Genomic DNA, 18157 nt, shown 5'->3' on the forward strand with positions numbered 1-18157 from the left:
GGTGTGAGAGGGGGGTAAAGTTAGCAGTGAACCTATCTGCCAGGATGTTGGCAATATCAGTTGGTTCTGTATATTTAGTGCCATTGTGCTGTAACTCAGAGCAGATCTGAGTGTTGCCATTGAGATTCTTGACATAGCTATAGAATGCTTTGTGGTTGTCTTTAGAATCGGTGGCAATTTTGTTTTCGTAACTAGCTTTGGAGGGTTTTATGAGGATCTCAGCTTCTTACTGAGGTTGACCAGGGAGTTTCTCCAGTCATGGGATTTTACTCTTTTTTGCAACAGTTTCTTTCTTCTGTTGTAGAGTTTATTTATGGCAGAGGACCACAATATTGGCTTCCTTTCTTTGGAGGATAGCATCTTGGTTCTATTAGGGATAACATGATACATGCACTCGTGTAAGTGCTTATAAAGTGCATTTGTGTAGGATTCAGCAGTCATACCTCTATTGTCTGTCTGCATGGGTGTCATGAAGTTTGCCACTTCTGTCTTAAGAAGTGTGAAGTTGGCTTTGGAGAAGTATTTTACCGTGGTTTCCCTAATTGGGGGTGGGGGCGGGATATGGATGTCTAGAGTGATTAGCTTGTGGTCAGATCTGACCAACGAGGAATTGACCTCTGGTGTGGAACACCGGTTGCCCATGTTGGTAATGACCAGGATTATGTTTCCCTACTGCTCAGCTACATTCCACTCAAGTTGCTTATACTTATATCCTATACATTTTTTCTTTTGCTACCAGTGGCCCTGTTAACCAGGACTCCATCTGATACAAAGTTTCTGTAACATTGCAAGCCAGCACATTGTATTCTATAACCCGGACTGCATGAATTCTATGTTATAAGCAGGTGTGTGGTGCATTTTTATTGTAGCCCCATCTTATCAAGTTTTGCTTTCTCAGGTCATTAATGAAAGCAGGTGCACTATGCCTAATTGGATGATGTAGTTAAGGGAGGAAAAATAATGATATAATTAATTATTAGAAATCTAACATGTATAAATGACAATGCCTTCATGTGGCATCAGGACTCCAGAATTCCAACACAAGCTGCGCTATTTGATGTCATAACAGTGAGGCATCATGGAACATAGCGTGATAGGCTGAAAAAAATGAGGAGAGTGAAAAGAACGGCAAAATTCCAAGAAAGGGTGTGTGTGTGTGTGTGTGTGTGTGTGTGTGTGTGTGTGTGTGTGGGCTTGCACATGTGTACATGTCTGTAGGTAGATGTGTGTGTTTGTGTAGATCTGTAAACATTTATGTGTGTGTGTGTCTGTGTGATTATATGTGGTATGCATGCATATGTATGTTTGTGTATGTGTATATATGTGTGCACAAATATGTATGAAGCTATGAGCATGTGTATGTATGTGAGTGTGAAAATGTATGTGCATCTGTCCGTACGTGTTTGAGTGTGATATTTGTTATAAATATGCCTTACATTACCATTGTTCTTAGAATTAATTTCCTAATAACTGCTTTACCAGTTCAGTAAAGAATATACTGATTTTGCCAAATAAATAACTGTATTTTCTTTTTTCCTTTGCAGGTCAAAGAGTTGGGCAACCCAGCATGGCTGAAGGACCTGTTGATGTTGCAGAAATTGAACAAGCATTTCATAAATTTGCCATCCATGGAGACAGTAAGGCATCAGGGAGTGAGATACATGGAAAGAATTTTTCTAAACTCTGCAAAGACTGCAAAATTATTGATGGCAAATCGGTCACTACCACTGATGTGGACATTGTCTTTACTAAGATCAAGTAAGGATCTAATACAGATTCACCTGATGAAGGGGATATGAAGTTCCAGGGAACAGCTTATGGCCAGTGCTTCTTTAGTGTAGCACTTAGGTTTTGAAACCAAAATAAGAGCTTACACAAGTCAACTTAAGGATGTCATGTGACAGGAAGTAGAGATACATGTCACACATCCATACATTAAGACTGATGATATCACTGCAGAAATAAGTACACATTTTTTTATTAACATTTTTTCAGATTTTTGCAAAATGTCCAGATTTTTGCCTCATATTTCTTTGTCTGTTCCTCATAAAATTTTGTTTTTCTGACTGATCTTTGGCGAATTGGTGAAGACTGAAGTCAGAAAATATTGACAGACACTTGAGTTTTAGACTTAAAACCTTTCAGAAAATTCATGCTAATGCAAAACCTGTTATTCTATCAACTTTCTACATTTGTGAAAGTAATATTTAAACATTGTCCCTATTTCTGGCCTTTGTCCCGGTATTATTTATGGCTTTGTCCAGATTTCTTGCTTTTATAGGTTGAGAGGCATGGCCACGATTTGAAATCACAGGAAGTTCCAGCAGCAGGAAATGTATTGCTGAATGGTATTACTGTCTGAAGTGAAACTGTCATACTCATTGGATAAGGCGCCATCACTAACACAAATGGCAAAAGATGCAAAGAGCACTAAGTTATATAAAACTTCTCTAAGTCTTCCCTTGCTGCTGTTTGAAACAATAGACTCAAACAAGACTGATATGTGAAACATGCCATTTGTCTTCATGAAGTGTTGCTAGGGAGGTGTGAAGAGGGAGTCCTCCCCAGGTGCATGGTGTTAGGGAGTGCGATCCACAGAACCAGTATTGATTTCTGTACCAGCATTTCAATCCTGGTAACAAAGTGAATTCTAATACTGCTGTACTGCTTATACTAAGTTCACAGCTTCACATATAGATACTTTGTACCAAACTGCTTGTTACAATCTAATTCACTGATTGTAGACTCTCTCAGGACTCTTTTCTGAAGTCCTAAGCCTGCATGTTGCCTTGATTTTGAGTATAGTCAAGGCAACATGCAGGCTAAGGACATCACAAAAGAGTCCTTAAAGAGGCAACCATCAAAGAATTATCTAGTCAGAGATATACCAGGGATATCTCTTGGTACAATATGCCAGCCAACAGTTGCAATGCCTTTTCGGGGACCTTCCAGGTGGAAGAAAGGCTGAAGATGTAGACTTTGGGCTTGAATCACTTCCAAGATGAAAAGAAGGAAGGACTACCTTCAGTCATGCAAAGCAATAAGCAATGCAAGACAGAGGACACACAAAAGCACTCCATCTCATGTTTAGTTAATTTTCTAGCACTGTTTATATGTGCATAATAACATCATAAGAGCCCTGTAGTTGTAAACAGCATGGAGCAGATAGCATTTCATGGTTGAGTGCATGAAATCAGGTTGCAGTCTGCTGGCTAAGTGGGTGAGTTTCTATGAGGTTGACATTTTCTTCTGGGCAACGTTTGCATTGACCACAAAGTGCATTGATGTAATATAAAGCCACAGGATAGGTATACTACTGCTACATTAAGTACTGTAGCATCACTTTTATGACATACTGCACAACCTGTGCACAGTTGATCCTATTCTTACAACTTTGCTAATTGCATATATTATGGTCCTTTTGATGACAGGCCCGCTATAACTGTAAGATATTAGAAATACATAAGGTCAAGAATTTTAGCTCTTTACAGTTTTAACTTCTGCATGGATGAAGAATTGAGTTAATGTTAATTATAATACATTAGATTCTGTTGCATAAAATATCTCTCAGCTCTACATGTAATGCTTCTAATAAATGCTTTGTGACAGCATATGTACAGAAACACACCTGACTTTTTTGAAGCTGATGAAACCTAAAGTCTTTTTGGTAACATACAAAGGCTAAACAGACTGATTCTGTAAATGTTTTTATATTGGATTTGCATCACCCTGTACTCCCTGGCTTCAACTAATTAATATAACTAATTCTGAAGTCTTCTTCCCACCAGGCAAGTTATAACACTTATAGATGCGTTTGTTGTTCATTCCTTGGATCCTGAACAAACAGGTTTTGATAAAGCTACCTTTGATGAATCAGATTAATGTTAAATGGACTGGTCTGTTTTCTATTATCTAAAGTATCTCCGTGGTAGTGTTTGCATGTTACTGTCTTTTCTGATTCTATTCATATTTGTATTATGATTATATTCATAGAAATGTAGCTATCCCCTTTGGGAAAAAACGTACCTGTGAATTACCACATAGGTGGCGGTACACTAAACACTGAAAGTGTGATAAGAGACTTAGGGACACAGGTGGACAGTGGTCTCACCTTCGACAACCACAGCCAGGAAATCCTTCTATGTGGCACATCTCATCACTAAGGGCTTTTCATCCTAAAAAAGGAGGTCATTGTCCCACTGTACTTATCCCTCATTAGACCCATTATAGAATACAACGCCCCATTTGGTATGTACCTCTCAAGACACCTGCAACAACTGGGAAGGCCACAGAAATACCTCACTAAAAGAATCACAGGCCTAAAGCAGATGCCCTATGCTGACCGCCTTAAAAAAACTCCAGCTATACTCTGTCGCATATCGTCTACTCAGAGGCGATCTCTGATTAACATACAAGGCCAAGTCAAACGCAGAGCTGAAATCCCAATCCCTCAGAGCCAAACGCACACAATAAACAAAACATGCTGGAGGGATAGGTTCCTGACCCAGAGACTCCCCAGACTCTGGAATAGACTGCCCATACATGCCAAGCAGAGCGCCTCTTCGGTCCTCTTCAAAAGGAACCTTGATGATTGGATGGGAGAAAGGATATTCACCCCAGGGATCATGTCAGACACCCTGCTAGACAGGGGTCCAGGAAGTAAATAGTGTGGGAAGAAATAGCCAGGGAATTGTTATGGCTAGGCTTGTATAGGCCCTAAGGCTGATAGCCTAGTACCAGCCTATGAACCTATGAACCTATTTAGTTGTAAAGTGCACAGGGTATTAGCTTCCTCGCTTTGCTCATTATCCTGTATTGATTTTTTATGTTATTTTGTATTTTTTAGCTTTCATTTCTGCCTTTGACGAAAACTATGGCCAAAATGAATCTTTTCCCCAATCAACCTCCTGTTGCAGTTATCAAACAATATTGCATCAATAAATAAATAGTATTGTACTTTCTCAGTTTGCAAGCCACTTAAAGAGACTAAAGCTGCTGCAACATATTTTAAACCAGCATTGCTGTTAAATAGGTCTTATTTTGGCAACAAAAACTTAAAGACATCAGAAGTGTCAGAAAAAAGTGAGAAGATCAGAAGACAGCAAGACTTATTTGTAAAAACGATTTGTGTTATTATATTGAACAAATCTCTCTTTCTCACACATAGATATATATATATATATATATATATATATATATATATATATATATATACCCTCTCCCTCTCTTTATATATATATATATATATATATATATATATATATATATATATATATATATATATATATATATATATATATATATATATATATATATACACATATTTATATATTTAGTTTACCTCTAAAATGTCAAAGTGCACATCTATGATGGTCAGATGTAAGAAAGGCTGTTTTCAACAATTTGCATTAGTGAACTGAAAAATGCCAAACTCAGAAAGCAGAGAATGCCAGTGTGCATTCGCTCTTTTCTGAGTTTGGCATTTTGAGTGGAGCTCACACTACAGTGGGAATCGGGACATGTACCCCTTCCCTCACTGTAGTGCAATCTCAGAGTTAGTATATATATTTAGCACGGGGTGTGTGGGGGGGTGCAGCCTTACATGGGGGGTGCAGGGGGATTGCCCCCAGCATAATGCTCGTAGGAGACTTCTGGAAGTGCTGGTGTTTTGAACAAAGTTGACATTCTCGGAGTGTCAACATTCTTTTGGGTAGCAGATTCACTGTTGTGAGGATTCGATGGTACAGTTTCCGACATTACAAATCTGTGATGAAGAGTCGCACAAGTGTGTTGTGACATTTTAAAGGTAAACCGTATATATATATATATATATATATATATATATATATATATATGTATATATACATATACACTCTCCCTATGTCTATATATACATGTGTGTGTGTGAGTGTGTGTGTGTGTGTGTGTCTATATATATATATAGATATGTGTGTGTATATATATATATATATATATATATATATATATATATATATATATATATATATATATATATATATATACTCATGCTCAATATTTTTCAAAAATAATGAAGTATTTTCAATTATTATAGCTGTGTGTAGTGTCTCCTGGCCCCCATTCTCTGCCTAAATGGCAAAGGTCAGAGATTTAATATAGACCCAAGGTACAGGATTTTATTCTCACCTTTAGGAAGCATGACTAGGCTTAAAAAGGCCCCCCGGGGTCATTAGCCTAGTAATGACCTATGAAATGTGATGTTAACAGTTGGAATGCCCACAAAGGTTCTGTACCAGTAGAATTCAGGGAACAAACACATTGTCCTATGCAGATCATTTTAAAGCACTATCTCTATACTATGTCTTCTACAGGTTGTGTGAAACAATCTATGCCTGGCATACAATGTATCTTTGGATCCAGCTCTGATGGACCTTTTGCACATCCCCAACATGAACAGCATCAGAATTACTAGATCCAAGGTTTTAAATTTTGCTTGTGACATAAATAAGGCATGTTGGTAAGACAGATATGTGTCTCTTAGGATCCCCATGCTCTGGAACAGGCTCCCCATTCATGTGAAGCAGAATCCATCCTTAACACTATTTAAGCATGAGCACTTACAATGGATGGGAAATTGGACATTCACCATGGGTCTGCTCCCATGTCTCTGACAGACAGAAGCAGACAATAATGCCCAAAGTAACACCTCCTCCACATAACCTCTAGAAACTTCCTAACTAAAATACCCCCTCCAAATAAATGCCCATGATACATAGGGATACAACTGAGCTTCATTGCACATTGCAGTTAGGCTTATAAAGGCCCTGGTGGTCATTAGCCTAGTATATAACTATGAGCCCATAATCCTCTCTGCTTAAATGTAAGTCATATTTTTTTTAGGAAATATCTTCTGAGATGATTTTGTAGTGGACTGCTAAAGAAGCACACAGTCTGCATCATTCTCTTAATGGGTTGTTCGAGAACTTTGACAAACAAAGGAAGGAAAAGGAATAAAGGACAAGCATAGTACAGCATGTCACATAAAAAGTACATAAGATACACAAACTGATTTCAGTAGATCAGGACAAGGATCAGGGAAGTAATCCTTCAGATGAGATGTTAAACCAAAGACCCATCTACTTGATTTGGTAATAGCACAGGTGGATATAAAAGATCCCACAGCTCCTTTATTTAACACAACATAAAAACAATTTACGTATTTACAAAATGTGCATATTTACAGGCACATATATACAGATTTCTGTTTTTTTACTCTTTATCATTTTCTTGTAAAATCCTCATTGTTATTCTTCCATAATAACCCCCACTCCTTTTTCCACAACGATAATCTAATTTTCTTGCAATATATCTACCAAAATCGATTTCTCATTAAATAATTACTACCTAAAATAAAGTCTCATCTACCCTTCTCACATATCATTTCTTCTTGTTTTTATAATATCCAGACATAATCATATTCACATGTATATTGCTTGTCATTAATATTCTGGAAAAAAATTCTTCACACAACTTTTCCCAGAGATTCACCACTCATTTACATTTAAAAACATGTTCTGGTGTCTCTTCCTCCCCGGAAAATTAACAAACTCCTTCAACTTTCTTTTAATATGGCAAATTCCCATTTACTGGCAACTTATTTATTACCAGTTTCCATAGAAAACTCTGGAACTCTATTATCTTGGCACAGCACCTTTTCCTTACTTTAATGGCTTTAATCACTCCTTCTGGTAAATTTCCCATGGATTTACATAATAATAGTGTTTTATCACATATATCATTCTATCTTCCTCTATATCATCAGTTTTTATTTTCCATGTATTTTTTCTTTGTAATATTTAATTTTTTTTCATTTATGTATTATTTTCTCTTTTTCTCATTCTCATCATCTCCCAGAACTTTTTTGTACCATATTAAACATTCTCGTTATTAATTTCTCATTCTCTTCCTTTACCCACTTTAATACTCTATACAATTTTAAAGAAATAGAATAAACAACCGGATACAGTAACCCCCAATATCCCTTTGTCTTCACTCATATACAACATACCTATTTTCACTGGATTTAATTTTAAACCCCATTGAAAGAAAACGCCAACTGCACAAATTTCTTTTTCATATTTTTTTGGGATCGTATAAACATTTGACATATATGTTTTTTTTCCCATTGATAAAGAATTCAACAGATGAAAATTTTTTTCTTGAACGCTAATCTATACATGCTCCACAGAAGACATATTTCTTTCATTTCTTTTATCAAACACTCCCATTGCATCATAACTACATTATTTTTCCTAAATTTTATCCATAATAAAGACAGACCATTCACTGAAAAATATACACCCCCAGTTTTCACCACATCATCCAAACCCTTAATTTTATCTTTATTCAAGGTAATTCCTACTTCCTTTAAACATCCATTCATACAAACCAACACGTCCCTCATCCATATTTTCTTCTTAGCAACTACAGCTATATCATCTATGTATGTCAAAAGTACTGTCATCACCAACTCCTTTTGTATAACATATCTAGCATCTTCCATTTTATAAACTACTTCACTCACTATCACATTCATTTCCATTGCAAACAAAATTCCTCTCATTGGACATCCTTGCCTTATACCACACTTCATGGATATTTTTTTTACTCAGCCACCTATTCACTAATACCCTCACCTATTCACTAATACCCTCACTCTATTATTTTGATATGCTGACATACACACACTCTTAATTCTATTACCTATTGCATACCTCTCCATAACATTCCACAAAGTATCATGTCCTACTGTATCAAATGCCTTGCTAATATCACCTACCATACATTTCACATCCTCCCTTTTACTTATAATATCATTCACAATTTCTCTTACAACCAATAACAATTCTTGACTTCCCTTCCCTTTTGTACCATGTATACTTTTTCCCATAATCTCCCTTATCCTTCCATCTATCAATTCTCCTCTGTTTTATTCTCATAACATTTATAATCTGTGTTGTTTAGTAAGATGTATCTTCAATTTTTTAATTAATTCTTCTCATCTTTCTTCCATACATATCTTAATATCCCACTATCTAACTCTTCATATACAAACCCATCCTTCAACCATTAATTCCGTACATTTACAAGATACTTTCATTGCCAATCCATTAATTTATCATACATTCCATAACCTATACTATCTGGGGCTAATACTGAATCAACATTTAGTTTCCTAAGTTCTTTATTCAATTCACTAATACTAATTTCTTTTTCAAATTCTTCCTTAATTTGTTATGCATTGTTTTTGCTTTCCATTCTCTCTTATTTTTCTTCTTTTTACTCTTATACATATTTTCCACATGCTGTACTACAATTCCTCATCATTTCCTCTTGTGTTCTTTTTACCTCTCCTTTTACATATTTTATTTCCCTCATTATACTAATATCCTCCTTTACTATTTCACCTAAATATGCAGATACCTCCTCTCTGCCTAAACAGTAATTTTTCCATATCATAACACTCACTTGTATAATGGTGAGTGTGGAAGAGAGGTGAAGAAGAGAGTACAGGCAGGGTAGAGTGGGTGGAGAAGAGTGTCAGGAGTGATTTGCAACAGACAGGTACCAGTAAGAGTGAAAGGGAAGGTCTACAAGAGGGTAGTGAGACCAGCTATGTTATATGGGTTGGAGACGTGGCATTGACAAAAAGGCAGGAGTCAGAGCTGGACATGGCAAAGTTAAAGATGTTAAGATTTGCACTGGGTGTGACGAGGATGGACAGGATTAGGAATAAGTATATTAGAGGGTCAGCCCAGGTTGGACAGTTTAGAGACAAAGCCAGAGAGGCAAGATTGTACTGGTTTGGACATGTGCTGAGGAGGGATGCTGGGTACACTAGGAAAAGGATGCAAAGGATTGAGCTGCCAGGTAAGAGGAAAAGAGGAAAAGAGGAAGGCCTAAGATAAGGTTTATGGATGTGGTGAGAGAGGACATGTAGGTGGTTGGTGTGACAGAGCAAGATGCAGAGGACAGGAAGAAATGGAAACGGATGATCCTCTGTGGCAATCCCTAACGGGAACCACCAAAAGAAAAAGAAGAAGATGATTCTCTAAATTCTCCAAAACATTTTTATTCATTTTCCAATACTCCACTTTCTCTTTCTTTCTTACCTCATCCTGACATTGAAAAAAATACTTTTTATACTTCTTTTTTAAATTCAATCCACCATTCAGACCAGTTTTTATAGAAGTCCTTCATGGTTATATGATCCTTCCATAACTCTAATACTTCTCACTCTCCAATTTAATCTCATAAATTTCTCATTTATTCTTTTTATTTTTGTTCCTATTTTAATATACCCCCTTTCCTCCATCACCTCTATCCATATTGCTAAATGGTCTGAAAAAGCTGACACAACTGTATTACTATCTGCTATGCCCAATCCTTCAAATAATACAAAATAATCAATGTTAGATCCAAGTGCCCCCTTCTATAAGTCTTTGATTTTTGCTCCACACAGCTAATTTACCACATTTTATCGCTTCCTGTATTTCTTTTATATCTTAGCCTTTCTTTTTACATTTTACCCTTAAATCATAATTAAAGTCCCCTACAAATGTAATTTTCATGTTAACCACCACATAGTCTAATATTTGATGAAACAGAATCTCTCTTTTCTTGCTAGTTATATGTGCATATAGTTCTATAAACACGTTGTCTCCACCTCTCATCCACACCAGGTAAGCTTCCCATCCTTGCCAACCTTACATCTAGTATTTTCACATTTTTTTTTTTATTTTACATAACACAGCCACTCCACAACAACATTCGCTTCCTAAGTTCCATATTATAGTTCTGTCTCACAATCTTTCTGTTTGTAGTCTTTCTTCACTTGTCAGGAATATTACTTCCTGTAACAGAATAACAGTCACATCACAATTAGCACACCATCCCAGTACCTCTATCCTTCTTAAGTGTTAATAATACTATTCACATTTACTGAAAGTACTCTATAAACGTGTTTATGGTCTTCTTTTTAAGTTTAGAGGAAATATTTTTACATTTTAATTTTCTTATTTTTACTGTTTCCCAATTGAATATTTTTCCTAGGTTTCTGTACAAATAATCCTTGATCCTCATAATCAGATTTTTCACTGGCTAGAACTTAAAAAAAAATATTAAAATCAGTCTCTTCTCCTGATCTGTCTTCATGTATGCACACTCTCTCCCTCTTCTCATTTCCCTGCCATATTTTTTCTTCTTCTACAGTTTCTTCTTGACCTAGCTCACCCTCCCCTCCTGCCTCTTGTTGTCCTTCCTCATGTATGTTTCTGTCCCTTTTCACTTCTTTTCCATTATTTACAATTTGCTCTTGACAATCCATCCAAATGTATCCCCTTTTTACCCAACCTGCATTCAGGTACACACCTTCTTGCTGTATGTTCTTTCTCCCCATACTGGTTACATTACACCCTGTCACAATCATTAATTAAATGAGAAAAGTCCCCACAAAAGAAGCATGATTTAGGCTGGCCAGTATATCTTACTGTTTCTCCATGACCTGCCACAAAAATAACACTTGGCAAGTGTTTCAATATGTTTTTTTCACATTTCAAAACAGCTTCCAGCATCCACCCTCCTTTCATAAATTTGTCTCATCTCTAACTTTCACAGTATTATCAACAGTTCACATAGACCCTGCCTGCATTTTTTAACATTGTCTTCTTTCAGTTCATCAGTTCTGAACTGCAAAGTAACATATTTTTACCATGCAAGTTACTGTCAGAAAACAATTATCTGTTCCGTGGATACATTTCCATCATTTTGTTATAGAGTTCCAGAAATATCATCATCAGTTCATTAGTTTCAAATGTTAAATCAGAAAAAGTCTCTGTCCCAATATGTATAAAAGATACATTTCTTGAGTTTAAAAACTGGAAATAGTAACCACATTATCTTATACACAATGCCTGTGTTTCACTTTCTGCTCCTATTCTCACAGTTGGTCTTCTTTTCTTTTTAAAAACAGTTTACACTTTCTTGCTGCTCTGCCTCTTTTTTTTTTGCCTTCTGTCACTGCTGCATATATTTTAGTTGCTGCATTATCTGCTACCACAAAACCAGACACTTTCCACATTTGTTGTTGCTTTCTTCTTACTTTCTGTCACTGCTGCATGAGTTTTAACTGCTGCCTTCTCTGCTGTCACATCAACTGTCCCTTTTACACATTACCATCCTAAGTAGATCCAAAAATGTTATCTGCCATCTCACCCCATGAAACATCAGAACTGTTACCTGGATTTTTCTACTCAATTACTTTTAAGATAACATCATCTTCAAGCCCTCCTGATGCCATTCCTGTTATCTGCATCCCTTCTTACCTCCTTTTCCTTGGAGACAGCTAAACTCTGCTCATTTGTAATGCACACAACTTTGGAATCTTTGCTTACATTCTGAACTTCCACATCAAACAATTTTTTCTCCAAATTCTTACTTCTCCGTCCAAACTCTCCATAGGTATTCTCTTCTCCTCCATACTGTTGCCTCCATTAGGCCCCTTTCTTGTTGTGTTTGGGAGCCATCTAGCAGCTCCAGAGAGTAGGGGGAGTGCTCTGATGTCCTGGCCAAATTTACCCTAGTAGTATAAATACCACCTTGGGTCTTCTTTGAAAAGAGGCCAATAGTCTAGTTGGGCTAACCTGATCAACAAAGGCTAGATAGATAGATAGATAGATAGATAGATAGATAGATAGATAGATAGATAGATATAGATAGAGCTAAACAAAAAAATAATGCTGTGGATAAAGCAGGGTACATGGTATTACATCATTCTGAAAAATAAAAATATTATGTGTTCAAAATGTCCCATTGAGTATCAGAAGTTCTCTATATATTACAAATTACTTTTTTGGCTCATCATATGACATCGTACATGGGTACCCACATGGGTTTCTTTTGGAAAATGACCAACTTTTCTTTAAGTTTTTGGACTTGTCATACTAACCCTTGCATTTTAAAATAGTGCAGTATACTTTCTTCTGGATATCCTAAACTAGTTCTCTAAATAAAAGATGTGTTGAACATTGTTGAGAAGTAAAGCTTACTAGGATAATGCTAAGCTAAGCAAGGTCCTGCAGTACTGACTACAGCAGTCAAACACAGGTCAGCCATTTATTATACCCCCCCACACACACACAAATCAAAGCTTTTCTTTTTCACCTTTTTATTTTCTTGTGGGACAATTAATGCAGACAGCTGTCCTCTTTTCTCAGATTGGTTGAGGTGACTACAAGACTGTACATTAAGTTTAACAGCAGGGCTTTAGGAATAGCTTACATTTTAGGATATAGAATTAGCAAATTAGAAATGGAGTAGCAGTCGTTGAGATGAGACCTGAAATTACCCCTTTTCATGTTATGGTACATGTTTTGAGTGGTATAACAACTCTTCTTGGAGAACTAACTAGTGTTCTGTCATTAAAATACATTAATTGAGCATGTGTATGTGTGTCTGTGTGTGTGTGTGTGTGTATGAACTTGTACGGGCAATCAATACCATGCTTACTGCCTAGAAGCTCTCATTAAATATGCCTGCAGTTGTCCTGTGTAGAAATGTACACATACACACTGGTTAGGTCGACAGGGAGTTTGACTGGCATCTGTTTAATCGACCGCATTTGTTTGATTATACAGATAGTTGACAAGTGCCTGAAAATCGACAGTCCTCGGGTAGGGGTAAATTCTCTTTCCCCAGTGTGAGCTTGGAATATATAATTATAGGGGATATTGGGGGAGCAGCTCCCCACATGGCAGATGCAGGGGGTTTGCCCCCCTATAAAAAACAGTGTTTTAAAGTTGTATGCACCTCGGTTCTTCCTCAGAGCATGTTTATTAGGAAGTCAAGGTTTTGGTTTTCAACATACAGTAGACAGTTGATTATCTAAACTAATTGGGACATAGGGTAGTTCGGATAATCAAACTATTCGGATAATCAAACATACATTAAACCAGATAAAAAAAACCTCTAAAATCTTGTTTTTTCTGCACACAGAGAATACACTTTTCAACCATTCAGCAATTCCAGTGGACAATAAAGAATATTTTTCACATACAAGCTCAAAAAACACACACAAGCAAATGCCCTTACATATTCAGACTTTATGGTTTCTTCTACCCAAAAACTTAGAAAGCTGCGTTCGGATAATTGACATTTCTGATAATCGATGTTCAGATAATCGACTCTCTGCTATAGATTGATTTACCTTCAGTATGTTGACATGCATGTTAGTCAACCGACTGAAGGTAAATCATGTGTATGTACTTGTACAGGGCAATCAATACCATGCTTATAACCAAGTGGATCTCAGTAAGTCTGCCTGCAGTTGTTCTGTGTAAGAATTTATACATACACATGTATTTATGTAGTTTTTTTTAATAAAAGTGAGTAGTGACTGACATTTTTATTCCAAAGATCGGGAAACCACTGGTAATTCATTGTCCTACTTGCTTCTTTTGTTATAAGAGGTTTGAGGGTTATTTATTCATTCAGTCTGAAATATTTAAATGTTTTAGGTTAATTTATTCATTCAGTTTAAAGACGTCTCCAAAAAGTGGTAGTGAGATTTTTTTTTAACAACTTTAATTTGGTTTAAAAGTTGTTCAACATCTTTATTTTCCACAACTTCCTTGTGTTGGTTTATGATTCTGTCTGCGTGCTTGCTGGCCTTCTGCTCAGTATGTACTAGATTTCATATTCCTAATAAGCAGAGATATTTCTTTAATATTCCATTGTATAGAAATGTAAGGCAGACCTCTCTGAGGAGATAAAATAAGACAGAGCATAAGGACAGGTCCTTAAGCCTGCCAGGAAAATTTGGGTATCTAAACTAGCAATACTTTCATTTCAGTCATGAACCTACAGGAGAGAGTTGCATGACATCCAGCATTATGTGCCCAGGATGTTTGCTTCCTTTGCCAAGCCACACCCATGTGAAAACCTTTATTGAGCATGTGCAGGAATGCAGACAGTCACAAGGGAAGGCAACACAGGCCCAAGCATATGTGAGTCACATGGCAGCCACTGTAGTAGACAACAGCCAGAAAACAGAAAAATATCTGATGACTGCCTGCTTGATGGTCTTATGATTGGGAACAAGTAGTAGTCAGTAGTCACTGGGCTGCAAAAAGAAATAAAAAAAATGGTTATCCAGAGGGTGCTGGTATCAATTCAGGCATCTGAGCAAAAGATGAGAAACTGTAAAGGACTGTGTATAAACCCCAACAGCACACTGCTGGTATGATCACCATTTAAAAACACCATTTAAAAACACACTGCTGGTATGATAATTTTGTTGCTATCGATGCTACATGTGCTCTTCCAGAGAATCAGTGTACTATCTAGCATATCACATAATTATTAACTCTGCTTTTACTAAGTTTATTTATAATCTTTGTGTGGTATGGTGTTGAATACTTTGACCAGATCTAGGCAGGACTTATATACTAACAATCCTGCATTTAGACCACCTGCAACTTCCTTGAAGATGGTAATCAGGTTTAGGAGACATGGTCTTCCTTTAACAACTCCATTCTGAAATGCATCTAGATGTAGCAAATCACCATAAGGGTCATTTGCATATATCCCATGTACCTCTGTCGCAGGAGGTTTCGGAGGTCACTCATTGGAAGTTCTAGCTTGGCTGGAGTTTTCATTTAGTTTTCACTGATTGTTTTTTCAGTGTGACCTTCTCACTCTTTGTTTTAATTTGTTAGTTGGGATATTTTGCAGTCACCCTAATAATAATGGACATCAACTGGATATAACAACCCTGTGTTTCTTATGCTTAGCCCAACACTCTGCTTGTGCTATACTGACGAGGTCATAACAAGGCCGAAATATGCCTATCCATAGCTATTGGGGTTTGGCTTTATTGGTCTGAAATTGTACATTAAAATTACTTCAAAAAAATAAAAGTCATGGGCAATCAGAATCACCATATAGCTGAAAGACCTGATGTTCATAAGGGTCATTTCCATATATCCCATGTACCTCTGTCACAAGAAGTTTCGGAGGTCATTCATTGGAAGTACTAGCTTGGCTGGAGTTTTCATTTAGTTTTTACAAATGAATTAGCCATGTGAACATCCACTCTGTAACCTTGCAAATGATATTGGCCAGATTGATATACAGTAGATATAGTTTTCTGGATCAGCTGTGGATGTTCTAATGTCAGTAGGAACTACAGTGGCCTCCTGACAAATTTTACAGACAAAGCCAGTAACAAGAGTTTTTCCAAGTGAAATGTGCAATGAATCTGCACTGTTTTGTTCAGTACTTGTGAAAAAGCAGTCAGGGATATTTTTTTGGGCTCACAGGACTGGCATTTTTAATCCTGGATAATATGACTAATGCCTGGTATTATGGACATATGGAGGTTTCCAACCTGGTGCTATGGCATGGATAGCATGTGCAATGGTTGTGGATATAATTAGTAATGCAATCATTAAGGATGTTGTAGAAGAGTGCAGAGCTATAATTTGTTGTCATGTAGGCCTGTCTAAAATGTAAGCCTAGTTATTATTGGTAAAGTCGTTATTAATTATGGGGTTCTTGCTGGTTGAGAAATCCCCAAAATTATGTTGCTCTGGGTTCTTATGCTCAACATGACTATTTTATGGTCAGAGTTGACTAAGTATGGCAAGAGGCCTGGGACAGAGCAAATGGATAGCATGTTAATTAATGCGAGATCTAATTTATCATTTTTAATAGTGAATCTTTCATTGGTTTCTTTAAGTAAGTAGCATCAGCAAGGTCAAAGAGATGTGGTCACAGCTGATTATGGGTTAGATGAAGTCTCCGCAAGTAAATACTCTGTGTTAAGTTATTCATTTCTGAAATGGCATCCATATACTTTATGAGAGTGTTAAAGGGGGTTCTCTTACACTCATTTACATATGATGTCCATATTTTTATGATCACCTGTACATTTAGTATCTTAGACTCTGAGCACACCTTTACAATTTCACAAGAACTCAAGTGGTACATTAATAAACTCTGCAACATGGGATTGCTTGATTGATTTTTTGAACAAATTTTCAATGGTAGTGCAGAGCCTTATACCCTGCAAAGTCAATAAAGCTTTCAGGGTACTCATTTTACTGGTAAATTCTTGAGCATTAAGAAGTGCTATCCTCACACTGTATGACTCTTTATATGTCAGTAAGGAATGCAATCACTGTTGCTTTCCTAAAAAAAGACACTTGGGGTGGGGCAGAACAGTTTCTGTTTAGAACACATACTCCCTGAATAATGTCATGGAGACTGTCACCTGTAAAGCAAGCTCAAGTACCATACATCTCTTAAAATGCAGACACAAACTGAGTCACCCATGGTAGGCACCAGCTCCTTAGCCAACTGGTAAACCCAATTATTTTGTCCCTGTAACATGGCACCATCTTCTGTGAGGGTAAGAGGTCAATAAATACATGTAACAGGAAATGTCTTGGTGGAGAGTGGCTATATAGTTCAACAGAAATAGAGAAATAGTTGTATCTACTCAGCAGCGTTATGGTTGTGTAGGTTTGAAACTGATTTTGATACACATTGCTGCAAAATGTAAATATTCCGTCTGAAAAATAAAAACAAGGGTAGCAAAAATGCAGCATGAATTGGCATGTGCTGTTTAAATTCTGTAACTCGACACATATGTTTGCATTCTGTCAGTATTACTTAAACACATTATCAGTGAAAGGTCTGTCATTTTTTGCTAATCAAACTAAAAGTAAGTAAAAAAGGGGGAAAAACTGAAAATCCACCCCAGATACTGAATATTTTACATTTCATGGATTGCACATGCTAAATATACTGAATTAAATGCTTCCCAAGTATAACAGAATACTATTATGTTTTTTTTTCAGGCCCAAATCAGCCCGTGCTCTGAACTTTGTACAGTTCCAGCAAGCAATGAAGGAGCTTGCTACAAAGCGGTTTAAAGGGAAGTCTGAAGAGGAGGCCACGAACGAAATTTACAAGCTTTTGGCTGGGAAGGAGCCAGTCAATGTTGGAGTAACGGTATGAAAACCTAGCCTATTTCATATGGCAGTAATGTCTATGTGGAAGGGTAAATATTTGTCATTTGTTCATGTCCTGAAATACCTGAATTGAAATAAACATTTTT

The 18157-nt window shown here is 36.7% G+C and overlaps 1 protein-coding gene across 1 annotated transcript in view; it reads left to right on the forward strand.

Annotated features, from left to right (window-relative positions):
• Positions 1–18157, forward strand: part of LOC122791068 (tubulin polymerization-promoting protein family member 3-like) — a 187873-nt gene that overhangs the window by 143848 nt on the left and 25868 nt on the right. The window contains exons 2-3 of the mRNA XM_044058843.1: positions 1545–1758; positions 17898–18051. Coding sequence (XP_043914778.1) covers positions 1568–1758; positions 17898–18051 — 345 coding nt within the window. The 5' untranslated portion in view covers positions 1545–1567. The remainder of the gene's footprint in view (positions 1–1544; positions 1759–17897; positions 18052–18157) is intronic.

The sequence above is a fragment of the Protopterus annectens genome, chromosome 16.part0 (genome assembly GCF_019279795.1).
Source record: "Protopterus annectens isolate FY-2018-M chromosome 16.part0, PAN1.0, whole genome shotgun sequence".
In the NCBI taxonomy this organism is placed as follows: Eukaryota; Metazoa; Chordata; order Ceratodontiformes; family Protopteridae; genus Protopterus; species Protopterus annectens.